Source organism: Myxine glutinosa, chromosome 12, assembly GCF_964187855.1.
Source record: "Myxine glutinosa chromosome 12, kmMyxGlut1.1, whole genome shotgun sequence".
Taxonomy (NCBI): Eukaryota; Metazoa; Chordata; class Myxini; order Myxiniformes; family Myxinidae; genus Myxine; species Myxine glutinosa.
The window spans coordinates 57,327,310-57,345,485 of record NC_136272.1 but is presented as its reverse complement, the minus strand read 5'-3'; the positions used below and the strand labels follow the sequence as shown (position 1 = coordinate 57,345,485).

The window sequence follows — 18,176 nt, the reverse complement described above, 5'->3', positions numbered from 1 at the left end:
GGGGACAGAGCCTAGAGAGAGCTGGGGGGGGCAAGGCCAGAGAGGAGTCGGTAGAAGACGGAAAGACCACCAACCTGCCTGCGGTGAGTGAGTGAAAGGCCCTTGGAGTTAGCTTCATCGCGGGAGATTCCAATGATTCTGAACGCTTTGGTTTCAACAGCGTGAAGACGAGCTAGGTGTGAGGCAGGAGCACCAGACCAGAGGGGAGAGCAGTATTCCATAGAGCTGCGGATGAAAGCCTTGTATGTGGTGAGGAGCTCAGGTGCGCCAAGGAAGGACTTTGCACGACGGAGGATGCCCAGTCGGCGTCTGGCTTTGGAGGCCAGATTTGAAATGTGGTTTTCCCAGGAAAGATCATGGCAAATAGTGAGACCCAAAAGCTTGAGTGACAGAACTTCTTGGAGAGGATTATTCAGAAAGTGGATGGGAGGGTTTTCCAGTCGGTCTTTTCGGAGAGACATCGTAAGAGTGTAAGATTTATCAGGATTGAAAGACATGTTCCATTTGTTTGCCCAGTCTGTGATTTTGTCCAGGTCTGCAGAGAGTGAGGAGGCTGCAGACTGCCGATCTGAGGGATGAGGAATGGAGCGACAGAGCGTAGAGTCGTCAGCAAAGAGATAGAGAGGATTTTCAAGAGAGTCAGAGAGATCATTGATGAAGACCAGAAAAAGCACAGGGCCCAGAACACTACCTTGGGGAACTCCAGCCTGAACAGGAAGAGGAGATGAGAGAAACTCATTCACGGCCACACGTTGACTCCGACCAGAGAGGAAGTCCGCCAGCCATGCGTGGAGATTTCCATGGATACCAAAGGAGGAGAGTTTGGTGAGCAGAGCAGGGTGCCAGACCGTATCGAAGGCACGTCAAATGTCAAGGGAGACGGCTCTAATTTCCTGTTTGGCGTTGAGGACCTCCATCCATTGTTGAGAAAGCAGAAGCAGCATGTCCAGAGTGGAGTGACCAGGTCTGAAACCAAATTGATGATCAGAGATCAAGCCATTGGAGAAGAGGAAAGATTTCATATCTGAAGCATTGATGGATTCCATGACTTTGCTGATAATTGGGAGAAGGCTGATTGGTCTGTAGTTGCTAGGATCTGTTTTTGCACCTTTTTTGTGCAAAGCGGTGATGTTGGCTGATTTCCAAGCAGATGGCAGATGACCTTGAGCAAAAGAGAGAGTGAAGAGAACAGAAAGAGGGAGTGAAAGAGCGGAAGAACATGATTTTAGGACCCGTGGGCTGATGCCGTCAGGACCAGTTGCAGAATCAGAGTCGAGGGTTGACAGAAACTTTTCCACCTTGTCAGGAGGAAAGGACACAGAGTCCAGGAGCAGCTGGGTATGACTGGGTACGGTGGGTACAGAGAGGGATGGGTTTGGGACACAAGATTTAGAGGCAAACACAGAGTTGAGGCATTCAGCTTTTCACATTGATGCTGTCGCCCTTTGTTATAACCTCAAAAACAACATGGATGCTGTAGCCCTTTGTTATAACCTCAAAAACAACATTGATGCTGTAGCCCTTTGTTATAACCTCAAAAACAACATTGATGCTGTCGCCCTTTGCTATAACCTCAAAAACAACATTGATGCTGTAGCCCTTTGTTATAACCTCAAAAACAACATTGATGCTGTAGCCCTTTGTTATAACCTGAAAAACAACATTGATGCTGCAGCCCTTTGTTATAACCTGAAAAATAACATTGATGCTGTAGCCCTTTGTTATAACCTGAAAAACAACATTGATGCTGTAGCCCTTTGTTATAACCTGAAAAACAACATTGATGCTGTAGCCCTTTGTTATAACCTGAAAAACAACATTGATGCTGGAGCCCTTTGTTATAACCTGAAAAACAACATTGATGCTGTAGCCCTTTGTCATAACTTCAAAAACACGATTGATGCTGTAGCCCTTTGTTATAACCTGAAAAACAACATTGATGCTGTAGCCCTTTGTTATAACCTCAAAAACAACATTGATGCTGTAGCCCTTTGTTATAACCTGAAAAACAACATTGATGCTGTCGCCCTTTGTTATAACCTCAAAAACAACATTGATGCTGTCGCCCTTTGTTGTAACCTCAAAAACAACATTGATGCTGTAGCCCTTTGTTATAACCTCAAAAACAGCATTGATGCTGTAGCCCTTTGTTATAACCTTAAAAGCAACATTGATGCTGTAGCCCTTTGTTATAACCTCAAAAACAACATTGATGCTGTAGCCCTTTGTCATATCTTCAAAAACAACATTGATGCTGTAGCCCTTTGTTATAACCTCAAAGACAACATTGATGCTGTAGCCCTTTGTTATAACATCAAAAACAACATTGCTGCTGTAGCCCTTTGTTATAACCTGAAAAACAACATTGATGCTGGAGCCCTTTGTTATAACGTCAGAAACAACATTGATGCTGTGGCCCTTTGCTATAACCTGAAAAACAACATTGATGCTGTAGCCCTTTGTTATAACGTCAAAAACAACATTGATGCTGTGGCCCTTTGCTATAACCTGAAAAACAACATTGATGCTGTAGCCCTTTGTTATAACCTGAAAAACAACATTGATGCTGGAGCCCTTTGTTATAACCTGAAAAACAACATTGATGCTGTAGCCCTTTGTTATAACTTCAAAAACAACATTGATGCTGTGGCCCTTTGTTATAACCTGAAAAACAACATTGCTGCTGTAGCCCTTTGTTATAACCTGAAAAACAATATTGATGCTGGAGCCCTTTGTTATTACGTCAAAAACAACATTGCTGCTGTAGCCCTTTGTTATAACCTGAAAAACAACATTGATGCTGGAGCCCTTTGTTATAACGTCAAAAACAACATTGATGCTGTGGCCCTTTGTTATAACGTCAAAAACAACATTGATGCTGTGGCCCTTTGTTATAACCTCAAAAACAACATTGATGCTGTAGCCCTTTGTTATAACGTCAAAAACAACATTGATGCTGTGGCCCTTTGTTATAACCTCAAAAACAACATTGATGTTGTAGCCGTGGGTTTCAATCGTACATCGTTTCTTCTCCTTTGCTTTCTTCCAATTTCCTTTTTACCTTTGAAGTTGATTTGCTTTGATATCTCGTGTTTTGATCTTTGGAATACTTGGCCAAGCTTTGTCGTGAGAGTTTGATGCAATAACACCAACATGGTCTCTTATCACCATTGTCCGTCAGATGGTAGTCATCGCTACCTACTTGTGTCTCAATAACGATCATACAGTGGGTCGAGGAACAATTTGAATATGTGTTGTGATAATATAGAGGTGAAATTCACCATTGGCGGTGCTTTGTTTCACGTGGGTCCCGTTGTTTTGGTCCAGAGAAAGTTGTGACCTGAGCGTGTTTTCATATTCCAGAATAACATTCATACAGGTGTTTGTTTCCCTATGAGGTTCACATTTGTGGTAAGAAAATGATGCACAAGATCTTTGTGTCATTACATTTTTTTAGAATGTGTATACAGTGCCGAGGCCCATTGAGGGTCGGATCGTTAACCTTTGGATAAGAATTGTAACCACAGGATAGCTCTTGTCCGGTCGTTAAATCATCCGTGTGTCCAGCAACCGGGCCTAGGTAGGACTTTGCAATGACAGATGTCCAGTGGGCTGTTGGATTTAAACTTTAAAGGATCGATTACCGAATTTGCTTATCCTGGTCCATGTCACATCATCACTCACACACAGCATTCTCTGGTTATTGATAATAATTTTACGTGAGGTTTTGTATGAAAATGGAGGCACTATTAACATGCTTGTGTTTCATCGCAGCCACACAACGAAGACCATCATGGACTTTGTCAACAGCAATGAGAACATCATTTTCGTGCACAACACCATCCATCTTGTTTCTCAAATGGTTGATAACATCATCATCGCTTGTGGGGGAATTCTCCCCCTGCTTTCTGCAGCTACATCCCCCTCCGTGAGTCGCTGAATCAGTTGGAGGATTTTGCTCCACGCAACCTGTTTCACTCACGTTTCATCAATTGCAGCACACCTGTTTGAAGCTCAGGATAATTTCGCTCATCACATTCCAAACCTAATGATTGGATCATGACACCTGAGTTTTCTTTTCATACGATTAATCATTTTAAGCATCTGTGGTGGTGTCGTGGTCAGAGGTTTTCAAACCCCGACCGAGTCATAGCAAAGACGATAAACATGGAACCTGTTGCTAACTTGCTCGATACTGAGTATTTCAAAGAGAACAACACAGGTAATAATAGAGCCGACTTTGATGGAGTCTTCCTCCTGCTGCTGTTCCTTGTATAGAGAACTCCTATTGTATAGAGAACTCCTATTGTCTCGAGAACTCCTATTGTATAGAGATCTCCTATTGTGTAGAGAACTCCTATTGTCTCGAGAACTCCTATTGTATAGAGAACTCCTATTGTGTAGAGAACTCCTATTGTCTCGAGAACTCCTATTGTCTCGAGAACTCCTATTGTGTAGAGAACTCCTATTGTGTAGAGAACCCCTATTGTATAGAGAACCCCTATTGTATAGAGAACCCCTATTGTATAGAGAACCCCTATTGTATAGAGAACCCCTATTGTATAGAGATCTCCTATTGTATAGAGATCTCCTATTGTATAGAGAACCCCTATTGTATAGAGAACCCCTATTGTATAGAGATCTCCTATTGTATGGAGAACCCCTACTGTATAGAGAACTCCTATTGTATAGAGATCTCCTATTGTATAGAGAACTCCTATTGTATAGAGATCTCCTATTGTATAGAGAACTCCTATTGTATAGAGATCTCCTATTGTATAGAGAACTCCTATTGTATAGAGAACTCCTATTGTATAGAGATCTCCTATTGTATAGAGATCTCCTATTGTATAGAGATCTCCTATTGTATAGAGATCTCCTATTGTATAGAGATCTCCTATTGTATAGAGATCTCCTATTGTATAGAGAACCCCTATTGTATGGAGAACCCCTATTGTATAGAGAACTCCTATTGTATAGAGATCTCCTATTGTATAGAGAACCCCTATTGTATAGAGAACCCCTATTGTATAGAGATCTCCTATTGTATAGAGAACCCCTATTGTATAGAGAACCCCTATTGTATAGAGAACCCCTATTGTGTAGAGAACTCCTATTGTGTAGAGAACCCCTATTGTATAGAGAACCCCTATTGTATAGAGAACCCCTATTGTATAGAGAACTCCTATTGTATAGAGAACCCCTATTGTATAGAGAACTCCTATTGTATAGAGATCTCCTATTGTATAGAGAACTCCTATTGTATAGAGATCTCCTATGGTATAGAGAACTCCTGTTGTATAGAGAACTCATATTGTATAGAGAACCCCTATTGTATAGAGATCTCCTATTGCATAGATATCTCCTATTGTACAGAGAACCCCTATTGTACAGAGAACCCCTATTGTATAGAGAACTCCTATTGTATAGAGAACTCCTATTGTATAGAGAACTCCTGTTGTATAGAAACCCCTGTTGTATAGAGATCTCCTATTGTGTAGAGATCTCCTATTGCAATAATATTCATTCTTTGTTTCAGTTTTAGTAACTTTATAATCCTTACACCCTCATTTTCTTTCCTTTTCCTCTTCCCTTACTTCAGCAATCTACGAAGGTAAGTCCTTATGGATTTGCTCAAATCTGATTTACTTGCATGAAATAATTGTAATTAAGGCATCAAGTCAGACATGATACCTTGCACTGGATGTCACACATAAAATAGCCTGGAACAGATTTCAATGTGAGTGCAGAATTTGTTCATCAAAAGAGAAAGTTGTTACATTGGTGGTTTATTTTCTTATTTAGCAATAACAAATATCCTTGTGTTTCCCTAAAAGAGAAAGTTGTTACATTGGTGATTTATTTTCTTATTTAGCAATAACAAATATCCTTGTGTTTCCCTAAAAGAGAAAGTTGTTACATTAGTGGATATTTTCTTATTTAGCAATAACAAATATCCTTGTGTTTCCCTAAAAGAGAAAGTTGTTACATTGGTGGTTTATTTTCTTATTTAGCAATAACAAATATCCTTGTGTTTCCCTAAAAGAGAAAGTTGTTACATTGGTGATTTATTTTCTTATTTAGCAATAACAAATATCCTTGTGTTTCCCTAAAAGAGAAAGTTGTTACATTGGTGATTTATTTTCTTATTTAGCAATAACAAATATCCTTGTGTTTCCCTAAAAGAGAAAGTTGTTACATTGGTGATTTATTTTCTTATTTAGCAATAACAAATATTCTTGTGTTTCCCTAAAAGAGAAAGTTGTTACATTAGTGGTTTATTTTCTTATTTAGCAATAACAAATATCCTTGTGTTTCCCTAAAAGAGAAAGTTGTTACATTGGTGGTTTATTTTCTTATTTAGCAATAACAAATATCCTCATGTTTCCCTAAAAGAGAAAGTTGTTACATTAGTGGTTTATTTTCTTATTTAACAATAACAAATATCCTGGTGTTTCCCTAAAAGAGAAAGTTGTTACATTGGTGGTTTATTTTCTTATTTAGCAATAACAAATATCCTTGTGTTTCCCTAAAAGAGAAAGTTGTTACATTGGTGGTTTATTTTCTTATTTAGCAATAACAAATATCCTCGTGTTTCCCTAAAAGAGAAAGTTGTTACATTGGTGGTTTATTTTCTTATTTAGCAACAACAAATATCCTTGTTTTTCCCTAAAAGAGAAAGTTGTTACATTAGTGGATATTTTCTTATTTAGCAACAACAAATATCCTTGTGTTTCCCTAAAAGAGAAAGTTGTTGCATTAGTGGATATTTTCTTATTTAGCAATAACAAATATCCTCGTGTTTCCCTAAAAGAGAAAGTTGTTACATTGGTGGTTTATTTTCTTATTTAGCAATAACAAATATCCTCGTGTTTCCCTAAAAGAGAAAGTTGTTACATTAGTGGATATTTTCTTATTTAGCAATAACAAATATCCTTGTGTTTCCCTAAAAGAGAAAGTTGTTACATTAGTGGATATTTTCTTATTTAGCAACAACAAATATCCTCGTGTTTACCTAAAAGAGAAAGTTGTTACATTAGTGGATATTTTCTTATTTAGCAACAACAAATATCCTTGTTTTTCCCTAAAAGAGAAAGTTGTTACATTAGTGGTTTATTTTCTTATTTAGCAATAACAAATATCTTTGTGTTTCCCTAAAAGAGAAAGTTGTTACATTAGTGGATATTTTCTTATTTAGCAACAACAAATATCCTCGTGTTTACCTAAAAGAGAAAGTTGTTACATTAGTGGATATTTTCTTATTTAGCAACAACAAATATCCTTGTGTTTCCCTAAAAGAGAAAGTTGTTACATTATTGGATATTTTCTTATTTAGCAACAACAAATATCCTCGTGTTTCCCTAAAAGAGAAAGTTGTTACATTAGTGGATATTTTCTTATTTAGCAATAACAAATATCCTTGTTTTTCCCTAAAAGAGAAAGTTGTTACATTAGTGGATATTTTCTTATTTAGCAATAACAAATATCCTTGTGTTTCCCTAAAAGAGAAAGTTGTTACATTGGTGGTTTATTTTCTTATTTAGCAATAACAAATATCCTCGTGTTTCCCTAAAAGAGAAAGTTGTTACATTAGTGGATATTTTCTTATTTAGCAACAACAAATATCCTCGTGTTTCCCTAAAAGAGAAAGTTGTTACATTAGTGGATATTTTCTTATTTAGCAACAACAAATATCCTTGTGTTTCCCTAAAAGAGAAAGTTGTTACATTAGTGGATATTTTCTTATTTAGCAACAACAAATATCCTTGTTTTTCCCTAAAAGAGAAAGTTGTTACATTAGTGGATATTTTCTTATTTAGCAATAACAAATATCCTTGTGTTTCCCTAAAAGAGAAAGTTGTTACATTGGTGGTTTATTTTCTTATTTAGCAATAACAAATATCCTTGTGTTTCCCAAAAAGAGAAAGTTGTTACATTGGTGGTTTATTTTCTTATTTAGTTAGCAATAACAAATATCCTCGTGTTTCCCTAAAAGAGAAAGTTGTTACATTGGTGGTTTATTTTCTTATTTAGCAATAACAAATATCCTTGTGTTTCCCTAAAAGAGAAAGTTGTTACATTAGTGGATATTTTCTTATTTAGCAATAACAAATATCCTTGTGTTTCCCTAAAAGAGAAAGTTGTTACATTAGTGGACATTTTCTTATTTAGGAATAACAAATATCCTTGTGTTTCCCTAAAAGAGAAAGTTGTTACATTAGTGGATATTTTCTTATTTAGCAATAACAAATATCCTTGTGTTTCCCGAAAAGAGAAAGTTGTTACATTAGTGGTTTATTTTCTTATTTAGCAATAACAAATATCCTTGTGTTTCCCAAAAAGAGAAAGTTGTTACATTAGTGGTTTATTTTCTTATTTAGCAATAACAAATATCCTCGTGTTTCCCTAAAAGAGAAAGTTGTTACATTAGTGGTTTATTTTCTTATTTAGCAATAACAAATATCCTCGTGTTTCCCTAAAAGAGAAAGCTGTTACATTAGTGGTTTATTTTCTTATTTAGCAATAACAAATATCCTTGTGTTTCCCAAAAAGAGAAAGTTGTTACATTAGTGGATATTTTCTTATTTAGCAATAACAAATATCCTTGTGTTTCCCTAAAAGAGAAAGTTGTTACATTAGTGGATATTTTCTTATTTAGCAATAACAAATATCCTTGTTTTTCCCTAAAAGAGAAAGTTGTTACATTAGTGGTTTATTTTCTTATTTAGCAATAACAAATATCCTTGTGTTTCCCAAAAAGAGAAAGTTGTTACATTAGTGGTTTATTTTCTTATTTAGCAATAACAAATATCCTTGTGTTTCCCAAAAAGAGAAAGTTGTTACATTGGTGGTTTATTTTCTTATTTAGCAATAACAAATATCCTTGTGTTTCCCTAAAAGAGGAAAGTTGTTACATTGGTGGTTTATTTTCTTATTTAGCAATAACAAATATTCTTGTGTTTCCCTAAAAGTGAAAGTTGTTACATTAGTGGTTTATTTTCTTGTTTTGCAATAACAAATATCCTTGTGTTTCCCTAAAAGAGAAAGTTGTTACATTAGTGGTTTATTTTCTTATTTAGCAATAACAAATATCCTTGTGTTTCCCTAAAAGTGAAAGTTGTTACATTAGTGGTTTATTTTCTTGTTTTGCAATAACAAATATCCTTGTATTTCCCTAAAAGAGAAAGTTGTTACATTAGTGGTTTATTTTCTTATTTAGCAATAACAAATATCCTTGTGTTTCCCAAAAAGAGAAAGTTGTTACATTGGTGGTTTATTTTCTTATTTAGCAATAACAAATATCCTTGTGTTTCCCTAAAAGTGAAAGTTGTTACATTAGTGGTTTATTTTCTTGTTTTGCAATAACAAATATCCTTGTGTTTCCCTAAAAGAAAAAGTTGTTACATTGGTGGTTTATTTTCTTATTTAGCAATAACAAATATCCTTGTGTTTCCCTAAAAGAGAAAGTTGTTACATTTGTGGTTTATTTTCTTGTTTTGCAATAACAAATATCCTTGTGTTTCCCTAAAAGAGAAAGTTGTTACATTAGTGGATATTTTCTTATTTAGCAATAACAAATATCCTCGTGTTTCCCGAAAAGAGAAAGTTGTTACATTGGTGGTTTATTTTCTTATTTAGCAATAACAAATATCCTTGTGTTTCCCAAAAAGAGAAAGTTGTTACATTGGTGGTTTATTTTCTTATTTAGCAATAACAAATATCCTTGTGTTTCCCTAAAAGTGAAAGTTGTTACATTAGTGGTTTATTTTCTTGTTTTGCAATAACAAATATCCTTGTGTTTCCCTAAAAGAAAAAGTTGTTACATTGGTGGTTTATTTTCTTATTTAGCAATAACAAATATCCTTGTGTTTCCCTAAAAGAGAAAGTTGTTACATTTGTGGTTTATTTTCTTGTTTTGCAATAACAAATATCCTTGTGTTTCCCTAAAAGAGAAAGTTGTTACATTAGTGGATATTTTCTTATTTAGCAATAACAAATATCCTCGTGTTTCCCTAAAAGAGAAAGTTGTTACATTGGTGGCTTATTTTCTTATATTGCAATAACAAATATCCTTGTGTTTCCCTAAAAGTGAAAGTTGTTACATTAGTGGTTTATTTTCTTATTTAGCAATAACAAATATCCTTGTGTTTCCCTAAAAGAGAAAGTTGTTACATTTGTGGTTTATTTTCTTGTTTTGCAATAACAAATATCCTTGTGTTTCCCTAAAAGAGAAAGTTGTTACATTAGTGGATATTTTCTTATTTAGCAATAACAAATATCCTCGTGTTTCCCTAAAAGAGAAAGTTGTTACATTGGTGGCTTATTTTCTTATATTGCAATAACAAATATCCTTGTGTTTCCCTAAAAGTGAAAGTTGTTACATTAGTGGTTTATTTTCTTATTTAGCAATAACAAATATCCTTGTGTTTCCCTAAAAGAGAAAGTTGTTACATTAGTGGTTTATTTTCTTATTTAGCAACAACAAGTATACTAGTGTTTCCCTAAAAGAGAAAGTTGTTACATTAGTGGATATTTTCTTATTTAGCAACAAGTATACTTGTGTTTCCCTGAAAGAGAAAGTGATTACCTTCATGGATTGCTATTTTTGCAGATGGAGCTTGATCACATTGAAGCAACACAAGGCATGTCTGTAGAGACAGCTGTCGGATTTCTTCAACGCCTTATGGCAATGGTCGACGTCTTGGTTCTTGCCAGCTCGCTCAACTTTGGTGAGATTGAAGCTGAGAAAAACATGTCGTCTGGAGGGCTTCTCCGACAGTGCCTTCGTCTGAGTAAGTCACTGCTCAAACATCAGAAGATGACAAAGACTTTGAGAAAGAAACTCAAACTGACAGCTCTCGACAGGACAATGATTTTCAAATTTGGCGGCAAACATGTCTTAACGATAGAAGATGATAGGCTGCCTTGTTTGAGTTGGCAATCTCATGGAAGATATTGAGGAATCTGGGGGAGAGTGTTATGAAAAAAAGAAAAGGCTTCACACGTTGTAAAAAGAGATGATGTGTTGAAAGGGTTTAGCATGTTGTAAAAACATACGATTTGTTTAAAGGGTTTAGCAGGTTATAAAAACAGATGTGTTTAAAGGGAATCACACGTTGTAGAAACAGACAATGTGTTGAAAGGCTTTAGCATGTTGTAAAAACAGATGATGTGTTTAAAGGGTTTAGCATGTTGTAAAAACATACGATGTGTTTAAAGGGTGTAGCAGGTTATAAAAAGAAGGTACCTCGCTACGCCACTGGGGTTGGAAATTCAACACCGGGATGATCAGAAGGGCCTTTTCACATCCCCCGACTGCTGGCGGCACGTTTATGGTCCTCATATAATCGTATAAATGCCGCAGTAAAGATGTTTTCTTTTTAAAGGTATTTTGTCGAAAGGGATAAACTACTATATCTTTAAGGGCCTCCATACCCTTAATGGGCAAGAGTTGGACGGATAACTTTTTCTCCGATATTTGGTGTACCAACAGTTAGCATCAGGTGAAATTTCACCTAGCACCCATTCCGCGGAACGAAATTTCATTTCTAGGCCCTTACCAAGGTTTTGCGACTGGCCTACCACGATCATCAGACATAATCCCCCTTGATTTTTACCCTGCACTCATCAAGCGAAAAGGTTAGGCATTTGGGTGGCATTCGGGTGCGTATGTGTGGCATGTCTGCATATTTAAAATTCATTTTTTTGGCAACCGTTGTTCTGATTCACATGAAATTTTACCATAGGAGTGCTCCACCTGTAGAATTTTTTATTTATCATTATGACGTCGTCGGTCACATGGTACGGACGCCATCTTGGAAAAACGTTACACCTCTATATCAACCAAACCGCTGAATGGAAAAAGTTTGAACTTGGCTCATTGTCAAGTACTCCCCATGGGGAATAAGATATGTTGACGATTATGTCATCGGTAACTTAACTATGATGTCATAATTCAACAGGTACAATGCTTGATCGATCAGTATGAATTATTTTTTCTCTCCAATTTTTGGTCCGACTGACATAAAATTCCCACCATAGGAGCGATTCCTCCTGTAGAATATTGTCGTGTAATTCCCCAGGTGAACACCACAGGGATCACAAATGGCCAATAGCGAGCTTTAACTCTGAAGTGTTCAGTTCAATTGCGGACTTGATACATGCGGGTAAAGAAAGGGAAAGGGGAGGAGGCTGAAGCGCTTACCTGAGCGATCCCACCAGGCAGTCTTCAACCTGCAGAAAATAACTCGAACAAAAACCGGGTTTTGAAATGTGCAGGGAAAATAACAAAAGTGTTTATTAAAATGGATGCCGGGACAAAGAAAAGCACGACTCGAAACTAAATTCCTAACTGGGATGTCCCCCACACCAAACATGAAAACAGATGAATGGGAAAGATATTGGGTGCACTTAGCTTGTGTGTGGGTGCAAAATAATTGTGTGTGGGTGCACTTAGCTCAATCGGCTTGAACCTCGTCAGGGTCTGTGGACGGGTCCGGGGCGCTGGCTACGTTGCGCGCAAAGCGCATGCGTTGGCGAGAACTAGGCCTCGTTGCGCTGCAGCGGCAAGCTGCGCCCGTCCACGAGTCGTCCACACGGAGAACCGCAGTTCCCGGGCCGTGGCTCCTCTCGCAGCCTTTGCACATCTGAACATGGTCGGTCCAAGCACAATCGTTACCGAGGTCCAGAACGAGAACAGGCACAAGGAGAGGAACAAGGGGGCCAGAAGTCGTCAAGGGAAAAAAACAAGAGAGAGAAGAAGATAAGGCAAGAGCAAAAATGTCGGCCCGAGAGTTCTTTTAACGTCGGGCCGTGACATCATCGGCACTTCTCCTCCAATGCCCGCAGGCCACCACCACCTCGTCCAGCTCGCCACCAATCAGCGCTCCCCCCCCCCCCCCTTGCTCGCCCCTCTCTCTGCCAATCAGTCGGTGCCTTCTTGCTCCGCCCTGGCCTTGCCGTTGGTCAACTCCCGCCCAATCACTGTCCTTCTGGGCGTGGCTCTCGGCCTGCCTGAGCTATGTGTGCCTGCCAAGTCGGGGTTGTCAGCCCAAATGCGTTATCTGGGTTCCGGTTAGTTTTTATTGTTATTTACTGTAATTCCAATGGGCACTTCCTGCGCTAGTGTCTATTGTGGTGCCATAAGGGACAAAGGATAAATCCTTATTCCCTATTTATCCTTATTCCCTAAGCAAAATAACATGCCCCGCCCCCTAGTGACGGGGACAGATATTCAACTTCATCCGACATCCGGGCTAAACAACTACTTATTACATGGGGTGATTCTACCCGACATCCGACTTGGCAGGCACCACAATAGACACTTAGGTGATTCTACGCATGTTAATTTTTACATCCTACCTGTTCTAAAGTATCCTACCTGTTCTGAAGGTGGCAAATCTGCAGGATCTTCGTTCTTGGATCGCAGCTGTGTGCACACTGATGGACGCAATCATGATGAGCCGAACATGACAATAACTCGTGTACCACCTTAATGTCCTGCGTGCAACAAACGGAGCTCACATTCAAGTGTATTGATGGTGTGCACAAATCTTTATGGGCTTCTTCATCATATAAACCAAAGGATATTGCTGCATTATTTGTGGTTCTAAATATATTAACAACCAACGTTGTTGGGTTCTTTTTGGAACAACCTTCACATACAGTGCCTTCAGAATTAACACCCCTTGACTTTTTCACATTTTGTGGTTAAAGCCTGAATTTAAAATGGATTAAATTTACATTTTTTTGTCACTGATCTACACAAAATACCCCTTAATGACGAAGTGAAAACATGTTTTTAGAAATCTTCACAAGTTTATTGAAAATTAAATGCAGAAATATCTAATTTACATAAGTATTTATCTCCCTACTCAATACCTGAATACCTGAATGATACCTCAATACCTGAATGATCACGGTGTGTACCCCGGTTTAGAATAGGTACATCGTATCCCTGCGCATCGTAAGAGGCGACCAAGGGTTGTTGTCAGGAAGGGCATCCGGCCATAAAAACATTGCCTCAAACAGGGAACCATGATTGTCATGGGGCCCGCAAGGCTAACCCCTGCTCCAGCAGGGAAAATGGCCTTAAAACGATCATTCATTCATTCATTCCCTACTCAATACCTCATGGAAGCACCTTTGGCAGTGATTACAGCTTCGAGTCTTCTTGAGTACTTCTGTATCAGCTTTGCACATCTGAATTTGGGGAGTTTCTCCCATTCTTCCATGCAGATTTGCTCAAGCTCTGTCAAGTTGTATTGGGTGTGTCAATGAACATCAATCTTCAAGTCTTTCCACAGATTCTCAATGGGATTCAAGTCTGGGCCTTGACTGGGTCACTCATGGACTTTCATGTTCTTCTTCTGCAGGCGTTCCAGTGTTGCTTTGGTTGTATGATTGGGATCATTGTCCTGATGGAAAGTAAATCTTCACCGCAGTATAAGCTCTTTTGCACTCTGAAACAGGTTCTCCTCAAGGATTTGCCTGTATTTGGCTCCATTCATTGTTTCCTCTATCCTTACAAGTTTCCCAGCTGTGCTGCTGAAAAGCATCCCCCTAGCATGATGCTTCGACCATCATGCTTCACGGTTGGGATGGTGTTCGCTGGTGATGAACTCTGCTCAGCTTCCGCACCAGACATAGACCACAGAATAATTTGCCTCATGCTATGGGTCTTTCCGATGCCCTTGTGCAAACTCCAGTCGTGCTGCCATGTGCCTTTTTCTCAGGAGTGGCTGCCGTCTGGCTACTCTCCCATAAAGCCGAGATTTGTGAAGTGCTTCAGAAAGTCTTATATAGAAATTAATTCCTGGTTTTACTGCCGTTTTATCTCGTGTCTATTACACCACTGTTACGGATTCGTCACTTCCGTTGTTGTGGTTTTCATCCACTAAACATTTTTGATTCCATGTACTATTATTGTTGTCATTTGAGGGAAATATAGATTACTATTTTCAAAAGGTAAAAAAGTTAATGTTTTAAATGAAACCGGAACCGGACGACGACGAAGAGGAAGAGGAGGAAGAGAAGGCGGAGCGAGTGAGTCGGACAAGAAGCCTAGTTGCTTTGAGGTCCGGAGCGAATGTTGGCGAACGAGAGTCACGAGTGAACTTTGGGTTTCCCAGGAAAGGGATTCCTGCGACAGAGTTGTTATCGCTGTGACAGATCAACCTGCGTGTCAGGTTTTGCGGTCGATTCCGAAGAGAATCGTTGGAGTGCCGTTACGCCACGAGAACGGGCCGTCGGCCATTTTGACTCGTGCGCTTTGCGCATCGCTCAAGGTTTTTCACTTCGTTTCAACCATTTTCACCGCATTCAGACGTTAATCTGGTGTGCGTTAATCTGGTGTGCGTGTGTCACGTGACTTTTGAGTGGGAAATCTGCGGTTCGCCGATTTGGAGCCGTGGAACGTCTATACCCGAGGGTGTGATTTCCCAGTCGCCTTGAGGGCACCTTTGCGCAGCTTTGGCAGTGGGACTGTGACTCATCCGAACGGGATTCTGGTCTCGATTGGACATCGTTCTGACGATCGCTGGAGTGGATCGACTTTGGCTTTGGCTTGAATAGAGACTTTGGGGAATGTTCTTCGTTTCGCTCACTTGAACCCTAAATATTTACTGATATGAACAGTGATGTGGCTTTTGTTGAAATTCTACAAATACTGTTTATTCTACGTACCAGGAGAGAGTAGATCGACTCCTGACGAACTCTTCTTATATAAACGTCTGACTCCGAAGTAACACGGCAGCGTGTGCTAAGCGACTGAGAAACAGGTGTAGCGGCTGCTTCCGTGCTACAGATTCGGCGCGCACTCTTCACACATAAACATGCGATCGAGAAAGACGTGTAGCGGCCGCTTCCGTTTAGCAGAATTCAATATTTTTTCAAAATGTGCGCCATGTACTGTTTAGATTTTGATGATTTGCATGTGATATGATTCAACGGATGTTTATATGAATCGTTTAAAATAAAAAAAAGCCTTCAATTTCTGATATTTTTCCTTTTAATTTGGGCCTCCTAATTGAAGCCCCGCCCATAGGGCGGGTACCGTTGCTGGTTTGTAAAAACAGACCGTTTGAGTTGGTTTGCTTTATCCTTCTTGTCTCAAGTAGGTGAGAAATTGACAGAAAGCTGGAATATACGTAAACTCTCCAATTGTCAATGATATATTGCTTTATTGTGAAATACAACTTTCTTCTTGTAGCTCCTTTAATTTGTATCATTTTTGGGCATTATTGTCATGTTATGGTTCATTTTCTGCCCAACCTGTTTGAAACCTGCCAAGTAGTGTTATATCATTTTGGCCGAGTTTGTGGTGATCCGACACCTCTGGCCCTCAGTTTGCTGTGTCGGTGTTCGGAACTGCCTTGATTGCCGATACCACCGGAAACGGTCCAGCATCAGTCGGACCAAATCTCAGGAGACTCTGCACAGCATCTTGGGAACAGGCCCTGGCAACTTTAAGGTTAGTTCTAATACAATTAGTTATGTATTGGATAGTTGTTCCACGTTATTAGCGCTGAGGAAGCGCCTCTAGCGAATGACTTCCAGCCAGTGTAACGCGAATTCCTGTCACAGGAATTCTGAGATCATATAAGTGTGACGTGGCAGTTCCTGATTGGTTCGTGTTGGGGAACCCCTTCTCGCTGCCGACGTGACGTAAATTCGCGCACGCGCACTGGTGAAGCGCGAGATTCGGCCCAAGGTTCTGTTCCTTTGTCATGTCTTACCTTACTCGTATGTCAAATGTCAAATCTTACTACAAATGACTCGATATGTCAAATCTTACTCGATCCCATATTACATGTACTTTCATTGCATACAAATTATACTTCCTCCTAGAAATTCCATGCCCGAACCTCAGCGCAATCCAAGAGGATTCACTTGTTGCAAATGTGATGAACTAAATGTAAATTTGGATAAGAGAACCTGGAAAACTTAAACAACAAATGAACAAAGCAAGTTTTTCTTCCCCGATGCCCAACAACTCTTACTTCCCTTCTTGTTTCCCTCGCCAGAGGAGAGGGTATTGCATTTGAGTCCATTTGTTTATCTGTTTGTCTGTCTGTCCGCACAGAATAAATATGATTTTCTCTGCAACCGTTGGTCCTATTGACAGGAAATTTTCACCATAGGTGCAACTCCACCTGTATAAATTTTTTTATGATAATTATGACGTCATAGGTCACGTGGTTTGGCCACCATCTTGGAAAAATCGAAAAACTTTGCACCTCTATATCTCAAAAAGCACTGAATAGAAAAAAATTGAGACATGGCTCATTGAAAAGAACTCTCCATGGGGAATAAAATATGTTAATGATGATGCCATAGGTTCCTCCATTTTGACGTCATAATTCGACAAGTACAAAACTTCATCCGATTAAGATGAAATTTCTTGATCGTCATGTCGGCATAAATTTGTGGAGAAGAAAAAATAATGATGACGTCATCCATCACGTGGTTCGGCCGCCATATTTGTTTTAACACAAAAACCTTAAAAAACACTGAAAATACATCCTGGCGAGGGTTTGCAATCTCTGATTGCTCTTTTTATTTTTATTAAATATAATGGAAACCACAGTTGCAGTTCGGGTTGTTAACCTAACTCTAACTCTAACCCTAACCCTAACCCTACATATATATCTATATAAATATCTGTGTTGTGTCTGTCTTGTCACTGAACTACTCCCTCAAACATTTGTGAAATCGAACCAAACTTCTGGTATGCACCTATTTCTCCTGTGTGTATGTTATGTCCTCAGGGTGTTTTTTTGAAGAATATATTTTTTTTTTTTGAAATTCTTCTTTTGAATTATTATTATTTTTTTTTTTTACTTAAATCTTCAACTTCAATTGTTTATAAAATGTAACATCACGTATATTACAAATACATTGTGCAAAATAGTTGTTTGTATTATGATTGGTGAAAACCATGACAAAACAGCAACTCTGGTACAGTCATCTGTCTCTATAGTTATGTACATATCTGGGCAGTGTCTGTGTTGTCACTGAACTACTCCCTCAAACTTTTGTTTTCGTGATGGTGAGGTGCTTTGAATTATATGGTGGTGTGGTTTTTTGAATTACGTGGTGGTGAGGTGTTTTGAGTTACGTGGTGGTGAGGTGTTTTGAGTTACGTGATGGTGAGGTGCTTTGAATTATATGGTGGT

The 18,176-nt window shown here is 38.7% G+C and overlaps 1 protein-coding gene across 1 annotated transcript in view; it reads left to right on the top strand.

Annotated features, from left to right (window-relative positions):
• The window catches only part of LOC137437425 (neurobeachin), a 677,671-nt gene that overhangs the window by 359,401 nt on the left and 300,094 nt on the right, over positions 1-18,176 (top strand). Inside the window, exons 24-27 of the mRNA XM_078766839.1 lie at positions 3,775-3,932; positions 5,768-5,772; positions 10,613-10,793; positions 16,347-16,471. Coding sequence (XP_078622965.1) covers positions 3,775-3,932; positions 5,768-5,772; positions 10,613-10,793; positions 16,347-16,471 — 469 coding nt within the window. The remainder of the gene's footprint in view (positions 1-3,774; positions 3,933-5,767; positions 5,773-10,612; positions 10,794-16,346; positions 16,472-18,176) is intronic.